At 54.2% G+C, this 13442-nt stretch overlaps 1 protein-coding gene across 4 annotated transcripts in view; it reads left to right on the top strand.

Annotated features, from left to right (window-relative positions):
- The first annotated feature begins 2235 nt into the window (after positions 1 to 2235).
- UNC13A (unc-13 homolog A) overlaps positions 2236 to 13442 on the top strand; it is an 86857-nt gene continuing 75650 nt past the window's right edge. For 3 of the 4 annotated variants that reach the window (XM_055103783.2, XM_034945495.3, XM_055103782.2), the window contains exon 1: positions 2237 to 2428. In XM_055103783.2, the coding sequence (XP_054959758.2) occupies positions 2407 to 2428 (22 nt within the window). In that variant the 5' untranslated portion in view covers positions 2237 to 2406. Of the gene's footprint in view, positions 2429 to 13442 lie in introns of all 4 variants that reach the window. The other variant, XM_034945489.3, reaches the window with a different exon arrangement.

Here is a 13442-nt window from a genome sequence, read left to right as displayed (position 1 = left end):
TGCAAGCTCTGCCTCCCGTGTTCATGCCATTCTCCTGCCTCAGCCTCCCAAGTAGCTTGGACTACAGGCGCCCGCCACCACGCCTGGCTAATTTTTTGTATTTTTAGTAGAGACGGGTTTCACCGTGTTAGCCAGGATGGTCTCGATCTCCTGACCTTGTGATCACCCCGCCTCAGCCTCCCAAAGTGCTGGTATTATAGGCGTGAGCCACCGAGCCCGGTCGATGGTAATTTTTTTTATCCAAGCCTGCTCCTCATAGTTTATCTACTCATTGATGTTTAATAAAACATCAATGTTTTATTGATTATCAGTGTTTAATAAAACATCTACTCATTGATGTTTAATAAAAATTTAAGACCGGGCATGGTGGCTCATGAGCCTGTAATCCCAACATTTTGGGAGGCTGAGACGGGAGGATCACTTGAGCCCAGGAGTTTGAGACAGCCTGTGCGACATGGTGAAACTCTGTCTCTACAAAAAATACAAAAATTAGCTGTGCTGATTTTTTAAAAAATTTAAAGCAGTGACAGATACAAACATGGTTACTATTAGGCATTAAGATTACAACTGGGGCCAGGCGCAGTGGCTCATTCGTGTAATCCCAGCATTTTGGGAGGCCACGGTGGGTGGATCACTTGAGGTCAGGAGTTTGAGACCAGCCTGGCCAACATGGCGAAACCCCGTCTCTACAAAAAATACAAAAAAATTAGCCGGATGTGGTGGCGAGCGCCTGTAATCCCAGCTACTCAGGAGGCTGAGGCAGGAGGATCACTTGGAGGTTGAGGTTGCAGTGAGCTGAGATGGTGCCACTGCACTCCAGCCTGGGCCACAGATTGAGACTCCACCTCCAAAAAAAAAAAATTACAACTGGTTTCACATGTTAACTCATGTAATACCTCCAGCAACCTTGTGAGGCAGGACTTGTTATCATATTCATTCTATAGGTGTGGAAACTGAGACACGAGGAGGTCACAAGACCTGCCCAAGGCCATGCTTGTGATGAGAGACAGAGTTTGGTTTTGAACAATGGCCTCACTCAACTCCATGCACATTCTGCATTTATGAAGCTCTTTCATGTGGGCTGGGGGCAGGAGACCCTGTGGGGCTCAGCCTTTCATGCTAGTTTAGGTGCCAGTGATACAGCGAGCAGGTTGCAGGGCAAGGGGCCCACATGGAGCTGCCGAGTTTGATATGCGGGGAGGGGGCCAGGCGCAGTGGCTCAGGTCTGAATCCCAGCACTTTGGGAGGCCGAGATGGGCAGATCCCCTGAGGTCAAGTGTTCAAGACCAGGCTGGCCAACATGGTGAAACCTCGTCTCTACTAAAAAAAAAAAAAAAAAAAAAAAAAGAGCTGGGCATGGTGGCATGCGCCTGTAGTCCCAGCTACTCGGGGAGGCTGAGGCAGGAGAATCTCTTGATCCCAGGAGGCAGAGGTTGCAGTGAGCCAAGATTGCATCACTGCATTCCAGCCTGGGCTGCAGAGGGAGACTCCATCTAAAAAAATTAAAGTGGGGAGGAGTGGCAGAGTTTCGTTCGGATCAGGGCCCAATCAGAGGAAGGGATAGGGGCTGTGGGAGTCCAGAGAGGAGAAACAAAGGCTCAGCTTGGGGCAGTCAGGGAAGCCTTCCTGGAGGAGAGGATATTCAGACAAGACATTGATGGATGAAAAGGAGTTCAGAGTGTGGGCAAGGACCCATGGGCTGGATGGCTTAGAGACATAGAGAGAGACCTAGACAGGATGCAGTAGAGCTGCAAAAAGACTTTACAGAGAGAGGCTAAGAGACACATGACTGAGAGAGCAGTGGACAGAGTCAGAGGAACAGAGACCCAGGGAGAGAAAGAGACCAGGCAGTAGAGTTAGAGAGACAGAGACGTAGAGACAGAGGAAGAGAGATACTCAGAGAACAGGACCATCTGCCCGGTGCTGGTGCCGGGCGTACACACAAGAGCTTGCATTTGCCTGTACTTGCTTGAGTATTGCAGGGAGGCGTTTGCCCAGGTTACCAGGGCAGGAATGTCCATGCATGGGTGGCGGGGGCACGTGCACCATTTCAGTGCAGGTGAGGGTCTGCACAGGAGGAAACCTGCTTGGGGGCCGCCGTCGCCCCTTGTCCCCCTGCAACGAGGAGGTGTGGCCCTTCCCGGAGCCAGGCCCTTTAACGCCCCCCCAGCCCGCAGCGCCCCCGCCCCATCAGGCGTCCCTGGGCTCCGCCTGCCCGCCCCGCATCAGCGCCACGTCAGGCGCTGTCCGCGCCCCCGGTGCTGAACCAAGATGGCCGGTGGCGGCCGGGCCCCGGCGTGAGCCAAGCGCGGGCTGCAGCCGGGAGATGCCCCAGCCCAGCGGCCGCTGAGCCCGACCCGACAGAGCCGGCCCGGCCGCCTCCGGCCCGCCTGCGAGCCCGGAGACATGTCTCTGCTTTGCGTTGGAGGTAGGAGGCGAGGCTGGGGGTCGGGGGACCCGTGTGGACGCGGGCTGGGGTCGGGGTCCGCGTGGATGCGGCTCCCAGGGGGTTCCTGGGGGGGTGACCCGAGTCCAGGCGGCTGGACTTTTGAGAGGGGTAGCCCTTGTCGACGCAGCTGGGCCCCGGAGGGGGTGATCCGTGTAGACGCGGCAGGGCTCTCGGGGGTCCTGGTGGCCGCTGCTGGAGGGGTCGTGTGGACGCGGCTGAACGCGGAGGCCCGTGTGGACGTGGACGGGTATCCGGGGTTCTACCCGGAAACGATCTAGACTGGGGCGTCTGTGTAGACCGGGTTTTTAGAGGGTCAGTGAGGAAGAGTCTGGGCTCGGTAGTTTGATTGAAGCCTGCAGGGGTGCTTGGAAGGGGTCTGGTGTTGTGGGCTGGGTTACGGGTCCTCATGGACGCGGACCCGGCTGGAAATTCGAAGGAGAGTGCGGTGGGAGGGTTCTCCAAGCCGTGGGGATGTAAGATATAGGTAGAGGGGCTTGGCCATCAGGGCATCCACGAGTTCTAGGACTCTCCCAGCCCTGGGTGTAAAGAGGACTGGAGTGGGGGGAGTGTGGAGACAGGAGACCCCTCCCAGCGTCCAGAGAGGGCTGTGACTGGAGGTCTGGGGGCGCTTTTCCAGTTAACTCTTTGGCCTCCCGAGTGAGGGGGTTGGAGGAATGTCCAGAAGGTCTTCCCGCTCCCTGCCCCCTCCGGTTCTCCCAAACACGTTTCAGGGCCTTCTCGGCAGGGAGCCTACTTCTTGGAAGAGCAATGTCTCCTGGTCCCCCTCCTGGCCCATCCTCACCTCACCCACTTTGCACTGGAGAGAGGGAGGGAGGGAGACGTGAGGTGGGGGGGGAGCTATTTTGGGGCCAGAACGCCATCTGCACAGAGGCCCACGCCCAGGCCCACGCTCTGCGTTGGGGTTGGAGGAGGGAGGGAGACGTGGGAGGGGCATGACCCCCCACCCCACACCTTTATGGCTCTGGGGTCGTGGGGAATCCAGCCCAACCGAACCCAGGCGTTCTGGGCACTCCCGTTTGAGAAATCAAACTCTGGGAGACCTTGGGCGGCAGGGGTGGAGGTGGACCGCCGTTCCACGCCTACAGAGCTCTGAACCCCTGGTTCTTAAGGACTGGGGTCCCCCCGTCACTCCCACCCATTTCAAGAAGGCTGGGGTGGGGGAAGGGGTGTGTCTGCCAAGCCTGAGACGGCAGGCTTCGGGAGACCTCGGGCGACAGGAAGCGTGCGTGTGCTGAACTCCTGCTGCCTGGACACAGGGTGGGCAGGCCGGGGAGCCGGGAACCGCCCCCGCCGCCCCTCCTCCTCCCTCCCCTCCCCCTCGGCCGATTCATTCACAAACCCTGCCCCGCCCGCCCGCTCCCCGCCGCGGCAGCTTCCGAGTGCAAATCAGGCCGGGCTGGGCCGGCGTGGACGCGGGTGTTCTTAAAGGGACAGGGGCCTACTTTCTCTAAGCTCGTTTCTGCTGGACGGGGCTGGGGGTGGTAGAAGAAGGGTCCCTAGAGTCAAAGGTCAACTCCTCCATCCCCTAGCCTCCAGGCCTATGGAGTTAGGGGAGTAGGGAAGTGAAGGAGACCCCTAGGCGACCCCCACCGCCTAGGCCTGAGGACGGAATGGGAGGAGAACTTGAATGTCCAGACCCCCTACTGACCTCTCCCCCAGCTCTAAGTAGCCGGGCTCTTAAAGGTGGCACTGGAGGAGGTTCCGACGTGGGTGTTCTTGGCTGACTCCTCTATCCTCTCTCTTCTCCCCCCAGCATCCCGCCCCACCCCGCCTCACATCCTCCAAGTTGGGCTTCTCTGGAAGGTTTGCCTAGTGGAGTGGGGGGGGCGGGGATCTCACCCTTAACTCTGACGCAAACAGGAGGCTCGGCTGCGGGGGTGGCATTAAGGGGGGGCAGCAGGAGGCAAGAGGGATGAGGCTTCCAGAAACAGAGACGTTGGGGGAGGACTGTGCTGGATTCTGTGGACTTTACAGGGAGGGGCCCGGCTGAGTGGAGAGGAATCGCTGGGAGGGGCAAGGCTGGGGAAGAGGTTGACAGGGGTGGGAGGTAAGGCCCTCAGGTGTAAAGGGAGGTGTGAGGTTGGAGTGAGGAGGAGTAGGAGGCAGGGAGGGGTGGGGAGAGGGAGAAGTGCTGGGTGAGGCCAGTCTCCCAGGGAGAGGTGGGATGGTGCCCAGAGAGGGGAGGGGCTGGGATGGCTGAGCACGAGAGATGTTGGGGTGGGCTTGGCAGGAGTGAAGCTAGGCTGAGATGGGTTGCCGTGTTGCCTGAGCTCAGCTGAGGAAATACCTGCCCCCCCTCCCCTCCACCGGGGACCCACAGGCGTTTGCCAATCCCTACACACATTCATACCCAGACTTGTTCCTGTGTGGACACAAATGCTTAGGATGTATGAAGGCTCTACGCAGACCATGTGCCTGGGAAGGCACATTCCATAGGCACACGTGTGTACTCAAATGCCTGTGTGAACACAAGCATACACGTGTATATAGGACACAGTCTGCCGCTACAGATATAGTCCCAGCAACACACGTGTGAGTGTGTGTGTCTGCCAGCACGCATATAGATGTATCCACGTGTCTGATGAATGTTCACAATATACATGTCACATAAAGATCCACCCATGTCCAGCCGAGCGCAGTGGCTCAGGCCTGTAATCTCATCACTTTGACTTTGGGAAGCCAAGGTGGGCAGATCACTTGAGGTCAGGAGTTCAAGACCAGCCTGGCCAACATGGTGAAACTCTGTCACTGCTAAAAAATACAAAAAATTAGCCAGGTGTGGTGGCGCGCACCTGTAGTCTCAGCTACTCGGGAGGCTGAGGAAGGAGAATCACTTGAATAGGGGAGGTGGAGGTTGCAGTGAGCTGAGATCCTGCCACTGTACTCCAGCCTGGGCAACAGAGTGAGACTCTGTCTCAAAAAAAAAAGATTCACTCATGTCCTAACACTCAGACATGTACCCATACATATCTGTTAAGGTCCCCAACCCCATGAAGCACATATATATTCATATAAGCACATGTCAAAGCCATGTGTGTATGCACATGACAACACTTGCCTGGACATTCAAAGCAGCCCCTTTCAACAAGTGGATGATGATGCATACAAGTAAATACACATTTGAGTATTTCATTGCACACAAGTGCATACATGTATGCAGATAAACAAATACAGCTGCCACAGAACTGCATCCATGTACACATGCAAACATCAATATGTGTGTTTTCCACCTAACATATCACCCACAAGCTCACACACACCAGTGTGTCTCTGATGTAGTGACACCCCACTCCTAGACACACATGTGCAGACTCCCACCTGCACTTAAATGGTGCACACACTCTGCACACACGCACACTCATATCCATGTAGAGGCAGGCACCTGCCTGCCCTGGTAAGATGAGCCAACTACTGCTGCAAATACCCAAGCAAGTACAGGCAAATGCAAGCTCTTGTGTATACACCCAGCACCAACACATAGCAGACCACCCTGTATGGTGTATGGGCCTTATCTCTGCCCCCTTCATTTATTTATTCATGTGGTGCCCCGCTGCTTCCCAACATCTTAATCCACTCACTAGGTCTTGGCAGGATCCTGAGGCTGTGAATGGTAAATGCCACCTGGTTCCTTCATGAAGTCACTTATTTTATTTATGCAACAAGCATTAATTGAGCACCTACTGTATACCAGGCACTGTTCCTGGCTCTGGGACCCAGCCCTATTCCTAGCCATCACTCCTGCACCTCCCATGGGGTTAGAATGAAAGAGATGAGGGAGGGCTAAGGGAGCTGAGGAGTGGGGTATCCAGGGCTCTCTTCCTCTGGGAAGCCTACCCTGATTCCACCACCACCATTTACTTGAGTCTCAGAAGATGTGATGAGGGGGAGATGAGCAGGAGGGAGATGGTGCTCTGGGTGGAGGGAACAGCATAAGCAAAAGCATGGTGGTGTGAAGGGTTAGTTCCAGATCTTCCTATGTGCCTCACAGCATTTTGCACAGGCCACTTGATGTTTTGTTTTGTTTTGAGACAGAGTCTCACTGAAAGCCTGTTACTCAGGCTGTAGTGCAGTGGCATGATCTCAGCTTGCTGCAGCCTTGACCTCCAGGGCTCAAGTGATCCTCCTGCCTCATCCTCCCAAGTAGCTGGGACTATAGGCATGCACCACCACACCCGGCTGACTTTTCTTTTTAATTTTTTGCAGAAGCAGGGTTTTGCCCTGCTGCCCAGGCTGGTCTTGAACTCCTGGGCTCAAGTGATTCACCCTCCTCAGCCTCCCAAAGTGCTAGGATTACAGGTGTGAGCCACCACGCCCAACTGATGTTTTAAAGGCTCTATAAACATTTTATGAATAAATGACATGAACAAATCAGTGAATTTAGGTGAGGGTGGGTTTGCTTCACAACTGACAATAATATCAACAACAAACCCCATTTATCCAGCTTTTTTGTTTGTTTGTTTGTTTTTTGAGACACGGTCTCACTCTGTCACCCAGACTGGAGTGTAGTGGTGTGATCTCGGTTCACTGAAACCTCCACCTTCCAAGTTCAAGCGATTCTCCTGCCTCAGCCTCCCGAGTAGCTGGGGTTACAGGCACGTGCTACCACACCTAGCTAGTTTTTGTATTTTTAGTAGAGATGGGGTTTCTCATCTCTACTAAAAATACAAATACATCTCTAGTGGCCAGGCTGGTCTCGAACTCCTGACTTCAAGTGATCCTCTTGCCTCGGCCTCCCAATGTACTGAGATTACAGGCTCGAGCCACCGTGCCCAGCCCAGCATTTCATAGGCACGATGTTAAGGATTTTTATGCCCATGCCCTCTTTAACTCTCACAGTAGCCCCATTGTACAGATGAGGAAAACTGAGGCTCAGGGAGCTTTAACAACTTGCCTGGTGTAACAGAGCCAGAGGTGGAGCTGACTGACTCCAGAGCCTACTGGGGTTGGCAGGAGAAGTTTGAGCCTTCTCTCAGACCCCAGGACCTCGGAGACAGCCAAGTCCCTTCTGTGGAGTGACGATCTGCCCTGGGATTGCCTTCTTCTTTCTATTTATTTATTTATTGGAGACAGATCTGGCTCTGTTGCCCAAGCTGGAGTGCAGTGGCACAATTTCAGTTCCCTGTAACCTCCTCCTCCCAGGTTCAAGCAATTCTCCTGCCTCAGCCTCCTGAGTAGCTGAGATTACAGATGCACACCATCATGCCCAGCTAATTTTTTGTATTTTTAGTGGAGATGGGGTTTCACCATGCTAGCCAGGCTGGCCTCAAACTCCTGACCGCCAAGTGATCTACCTGCTTTGGCCTCCCAAAGTGCTGGGATTACAGGCATGAGCCACTGTGCCCAGCCAGGATTGCTTTCTTCTCTCATGCATCTAGTAAACAGACATGTCACAATCTCTCCATTCTTCGGGGCTATTCCCCTGCTCCTTGCCTAAGAAGCCTTCACACATCCCTCCGTTCCTGACTACTCAGTCCCTGATACCCTCCAGCTAGGAGGAGCTGCATCTAGGTCTTAGCTCCTACCGTCCTCATGGGATGCCCTCCAGAGTTGCATCTTCAGGGCTGCAGCCTAACCCTTTCCCTAACCTGGCCTCACTTTTCTTCCACATACAATGGACCTCTTCTGCAAGGTGCCAATAAGGGCATCCTGGGTCCAGCAGGCCTGAGTGTGAATTGCTAAGTCCACCACTTCCTGGCAAGTCTCACATCCTCTGCATTCCTTGGTGTGCTCATCTGTGGAATGGGCACAGGAGTAGCATCCACCATCTACGTTTGCCAGAACTCTCTAATGAGGCTTGCAGAGCCCTTGGCATGACTCCTGGCCTACGGGAAGGCCCAATAATCGTGAGCAAAAGACATGAAAAATCAATGATAGGCCGGCTGCGGTGGCTCACGCCTGTAATCCCAGCACTTTGGGAGGCCTAGGCGGGCAGATCTCCTGAGCTCAGGAGTTCAAGACCACCCTGGGCAACATGGTGAAACCCTGTCTTTACTAAAATACAAAAAAATTAGCTGGGTATGGTGGCGCGCCTGTAGTCCCAGCTACTCAGGGGGCTGAGGCACGAGAATCGCTTAAGCCCCGAAGGCGGAGGTTGCAGTGAGCCGAGGTCGCGCCACTGCACTCCAGCTTGGACTACAGAGTGAGACTCCGTCAAAAAAAAAAAAAAAAAAATGAATGATGATGTTTTTATTAATGGAGACTAAAAGCTTTCTGGAAGGCGGTTCTGAGTGCAGGACATTTCTGAGAGTCCACTGCATTCTGGGGCCCGAGGAGCGCTCCAAGAGGGGTCCCCCAGGGCCACTCGCAGGAGGGAGCCTAGTTCGTTGAGGGTACACGGGTGGGACCGAGCATTCAGCACCGTGGACAGCGCCTGCCCGCGCCTCTGGGGGACAGCTCTTAGCTCAACCTCCCAGGATTAATGGAGGAGGTGACGTCATTCCTTCCGTGAATTACTATTTAATGAGCACCTACTATAGGCTAGGCCTACTTCTAAGTGGTTCATGGTAAACAACACACACACAAATCCCTTATTCCCGAAGCTCTCTGGAACTCCAAGTTCTTGGTGTTTTTTACACTGAAGGCTCAGTCTGGCTCTGGTCTATTTGTGTCAACGGAGGATAAGGGTCCTCATTTAGTGTCTCCCAGATGCGAAACCAGCACAGCTGAGGTCTTTTATCCTAAAGCCCATCCATCTCCCGCTGAAATGCCCTCCACCAACATCACACACAAAACGATCAAATCTCCTATAATCTATTTCTGGATTCTCTATGCTTCCTCCCTTCCCCCAAGCTAATCCTGGGGCGGGTGGGCTTTCAGAAGCCCTAGACGGCTGGATCTCCACCTCCTGTCTCCCCACCCCATCCCACGTGGCAGGTCAGGGAGCCAGTGCCCCAAGACTGCAGTCCCCCCTAATTAGAATCCAGGGTCAGTCAGCCATGTGGTTCACGCCTGTAATTCCAACACTTTGGGAGGCCGAGGGGATCGCTTGAGCCTTGAAGCCAGCCATAGCAACATAGCAAGACCCCATCTCTACAAAAAAAAAAAAAAAAAAAGAATAGCCAAGCATGGTGATGCGCACCTGCAGTCTCAGCTACTCGAGAGGCTGAGTGGGGAGGATCGCTTGAACCTGGGAGATCGAGGCTGCAGTGAGCCATGATCACACCACTGCCCTCCAGCCTGGAGCCTGGGCAACAGAGAGAGACCCTGTCAAAAAAAGGAAAAGAAAAGAAAAGAAAAAAAAAAAGAAGAAGAAGAAGAGAAAAGAAAGAAAAAGAAAAGAATCCAGGGTATTCAAATCCTAGAATCCAGGCCAGGGACACCTTTAGAACACAACCAAATAATAAAAACAGTAAAGATATCAGTAATAATAATAATAGTATAAATGACACTATAATCATTCTGCAGAAGGGGTGAGAGAAGAAGAGGAGGAGAAAGGAGAGGGAAGGGAGATCAGCCACTCCGTCTCCCCATTTTCCAGATGCAGAAACGGAGGCGCGAAGCCAGGCTGCAGGGGTGTCCCGCAGCCTGAACTCCTGCCTCAGCCTCCCCGGGTACGGCCACTACATTCATCAGTCAGCGCTGCTGGGGGGCCCCAAAGACCTTTGAGGCCGCATGACGCGGTGTCTTCACCCGCTCGTCGCTGGGGACAGCAGTGGGCACCCCCCTCATCCCCGCCCCCCTGCCCGCCGGCTCGCCTCCCACGCCCTCCGCGCGCCCACGCTATAAATAGCCTCATGCGTGTGACCCGAAGCGCGCTGGGGAAGGGTGGCGCTTCCGCCCCGCTGACCCTGATACAGCAACCCGGCGCAGGCGGGGAGGTGGCGGGATGTGACGACGAAGACGGTGACTCAGGGACCATTTACTGACCGGGGAAGACAGGGAGAGAGACTGGGTTCCTTCTCTGAGCCCCCTTCCTCCTCCAAGCCTCTCCCCCGAGACCACCCTCCCCTCTGCGCCCATCCCCCTTCCCGAATCCCCTCCCTCACCGCGAACACCCTTCCCTCCTGAGAACCCCCTCGCCACTCTCGGCCCCCTTTCCTGTCCCCTTTTCCCTCTGAGACCCCTCTCCCACTGGGAGCCCCAGTGATGAAAAATCATGGATGTCGTCAACCTGGACCTCGGCAGGGAGCTAAGGGCAGGAGCCTGGCTTCAGCTATCAGAGGGTACAGCCCTCCAGCCGGTCCCCCACTGCCTGAGGACCCCAACGGAGACCATTCCCCTCTAGCCAAGAGAGGCTGCAGGAAGGAGCTGAGGCTTAGGGAAGAGGAGCCGGACTGACCAAGGGAGGGGCACAAGAAGGGCAGAGACAGTGAGAGAGAGAAGGAGAGAACAGAGACCAAAAGAAGACGCCCAGAGTGGAGAGAAATAGAACAGGGAGGAGGGAGATGAGAGACAGGGATTGGGAAAGAGAGAGAGAGAGAACAGATCAAGGAGCTACTGGGCTCCCCGCTGAGCCTAAATCCATGGTTTATAAAACGGGGCACAGTTGGAGGAGCTTCAAGTGAGCCCAGCCCAGGCTAGACCCCAGTGAGCCCCTTGTATCACCCCCCAGAGCCTGTCACTTTCCCACCCCCATATGCATCCCTACTTTTCTCCCCCAACTGCCTCTCCTCTCCCCAGTGTCTCCTCCACCTGCCTGCCCTCCCTAGTGGAAATATTTCCCCCCCTCTCTTTTATTATTATTATTATTATATATTTTTTGAGACAGAGTCTTGCTCTGTCGCCCAGGCTGGAGTGCAATGGCGCGATCTTGGCTCACTGCAACCTCCGCCTCCTGGGTTCAAGCGATTCTCCTGCCTCAGCCTCCCGAGTAGCTGGGACTACAGGCGTGCACCATCATGCCCGGCTAAATTTTGTATTTTTAATAGAGACAGGGTTTTACCATGTTGCCCAGGCTGGTCTCGAACTCCTGACCTCATGTGATCCACCTGCCTCGGCCTCAAAGTGCTGGGATTACAGATGTGGGCTACCGCGCCCGGCCTCTCTCTCCCTTTTAAATTATTATTTTTAGACATGGGATCTTACTACATTGGCCAGGCTGGTCTTGAACTCCTGGGCTCAAGGGATCCTCCTGTCTTAGCCTTCCTAGTAGCTGGGATTACAGGCATGTGCCTCTATGCCTGGTACTCTCGCTGTCTCCTTGTGTCTCTCTGTTTCTCTCCATCTGTCCAGACTCTCCTCTCTTGCTTTCATGCCCATCATTTCTTCCTCTATCCTCTCCCTTCCTCTCCCTGTATGAGTCCCTCCAGCTGTGGGTGCCTTTCTCAGCCTCTGTCAGCATCCCCTCCACCCCCGATCCCATCACATTCTACCTCTTGCCCCTTCCCCTGCCCACCCCCTTCACAGAGAGTCCGCACGCCTGCAGCCTGGACCTCCTCCAGGAGCCAGGCCCAAAGCTCCTGCTGGGCACATTCCTGAGTGTTCCTGAGCCTCTTTCAGTCCCAGGGGTGAGGTGCTGGGTGGGTGCGCTCCCTGGGGGCTGGGTGGGGCTGAGGATGTGAGAGAAAAAACCAGACCTAGAAAAAAAAAAGACAGAGATGGAAGCAGAGATGAAGGCCCAGAGAGAGGGGTTCACTTGCCCAGGGTCACACAGCTCTGGAATCTGAACCTGGCTCAAACCAGCACTCACTTCTCTCAAGGCCCACCCAAGGGCTGCAGTGCAGTGGCACAATCTCAGCTCACTGCAACCTCTGCCTTCCAGGTTAAAGGGATTCTCCTGCCTCAGCCTCCCGAGTAGCTGGGATTACAGGTGCGTGCCACCACACCCGGCTAATTTTTGTTATTTTAGGAGAGACGAGGTTTCCCCATGTTGTTCAGGCTGGTCTCGAACTCCTGACGTCAAGTGATCCACCTGCCTCGGCCTCCCAACGTGCTGGGATTACAGGCATGAGCCACCGCTCCTGGCCAGGAACAGACAGTCTTTACTGACATGTGTTTAGGGCCATCGCACTTCCCCCGCTCTTCACGGGAATTCTCTCTTCACTGGCTCCACTCAGGTGCCTTTTGTGAGACAGAAATTCAAGCGATGAGGACAGAGATACAAACCCGGGATGGGAGGCTGTGACATCTGCCCATAGAAACACAATTCTGTTTCTAGGAATTTATCCTTCAACTCGCTAGTACACGCTCTTCAAGACATACTGAAAAAACATGAAGGATTAGAACAGTGGGTGTCAAATGCTACCATTTGTCTTGGAAGTCAAGCAAAACGAACGTGGGTATGGTTGCCGACGCATGGACCATCTCCAGTGGAACAAGGAACTGCCAACGTTGATTGCATTTGGGAGGGAGATGAAGGGCTGGGATGGAAAGAGCTTTATTCTCAGTGCCTCATCTTTTGGTTGTTTTGGATTTTACAACATGTGCATGCATTGCCTACACAAACAAAGACACTAATTTGAAAAGGAAAAGGGGAGAAGAAAAGAGGGAGGAAAGAAAAGGGGCCGGTGTGGCAGCTCACGCCTGTCATCCCAGCACCTTGGGAGGCCAAGGCGGACGGATCACCTGAGATCAGGAGTTTGAGACCAGCCTGGCCGACATATAGTGAAACCCTGTCTCTACTAAAAAATACAAAAATTAGCTGGGCATGGTGGTGCACGCCTGTAGTCCCAGCTACTTGGGAAGCTGAGGCAGGAGAATTGCTTGAACCTGGGAGGTAGAAGTTGCAGTGAGCTGAGATGGCACCACTGCACTCCAGCCTGGGCAATAGAGCAAGACTCCGTCCCTAAAAAAAAAAAAAAGAAAAGAAAAGAAAGAAAGGAAAGGGAGGGAAGAGCTCAGTGTGGGAGAAGATTGGGGGTGGGAGTAGAGAATTAATGGAGGAAAAAGATGTGGGAGACAAAAGCAAGGTGTGAGAGGTGTTGGCAATGGAAACTGAATACCTGTTGAGAAGAGCCAGGAGGGGGGCGACATGGCTTTGAATCTCTTGGGGCTGTGAGATTATGTGAAATGTGAGAAGACTGGACCTCAGTGG

The sequence above is a fragment of the Pan paniscus genome, chromosome 20 (genome assembly GCF_029289425.2).
Source record: "Pan paniscus chromosome 20, NHGRI_mPanPan1-v2.0_pri, whole genome shotgun sequence".
Classification (NCBI taxonomy): domain Eukaryota; kingdom Metazoa; phylum Chordata; class Mammalia; order Primates; family Hominidae; genus Pan; species Pan paniscus.
Note: the sequence above shows the minus strand (reverse complement) of the source record. Positions and strands in the feature narration are given on the sequence as shown.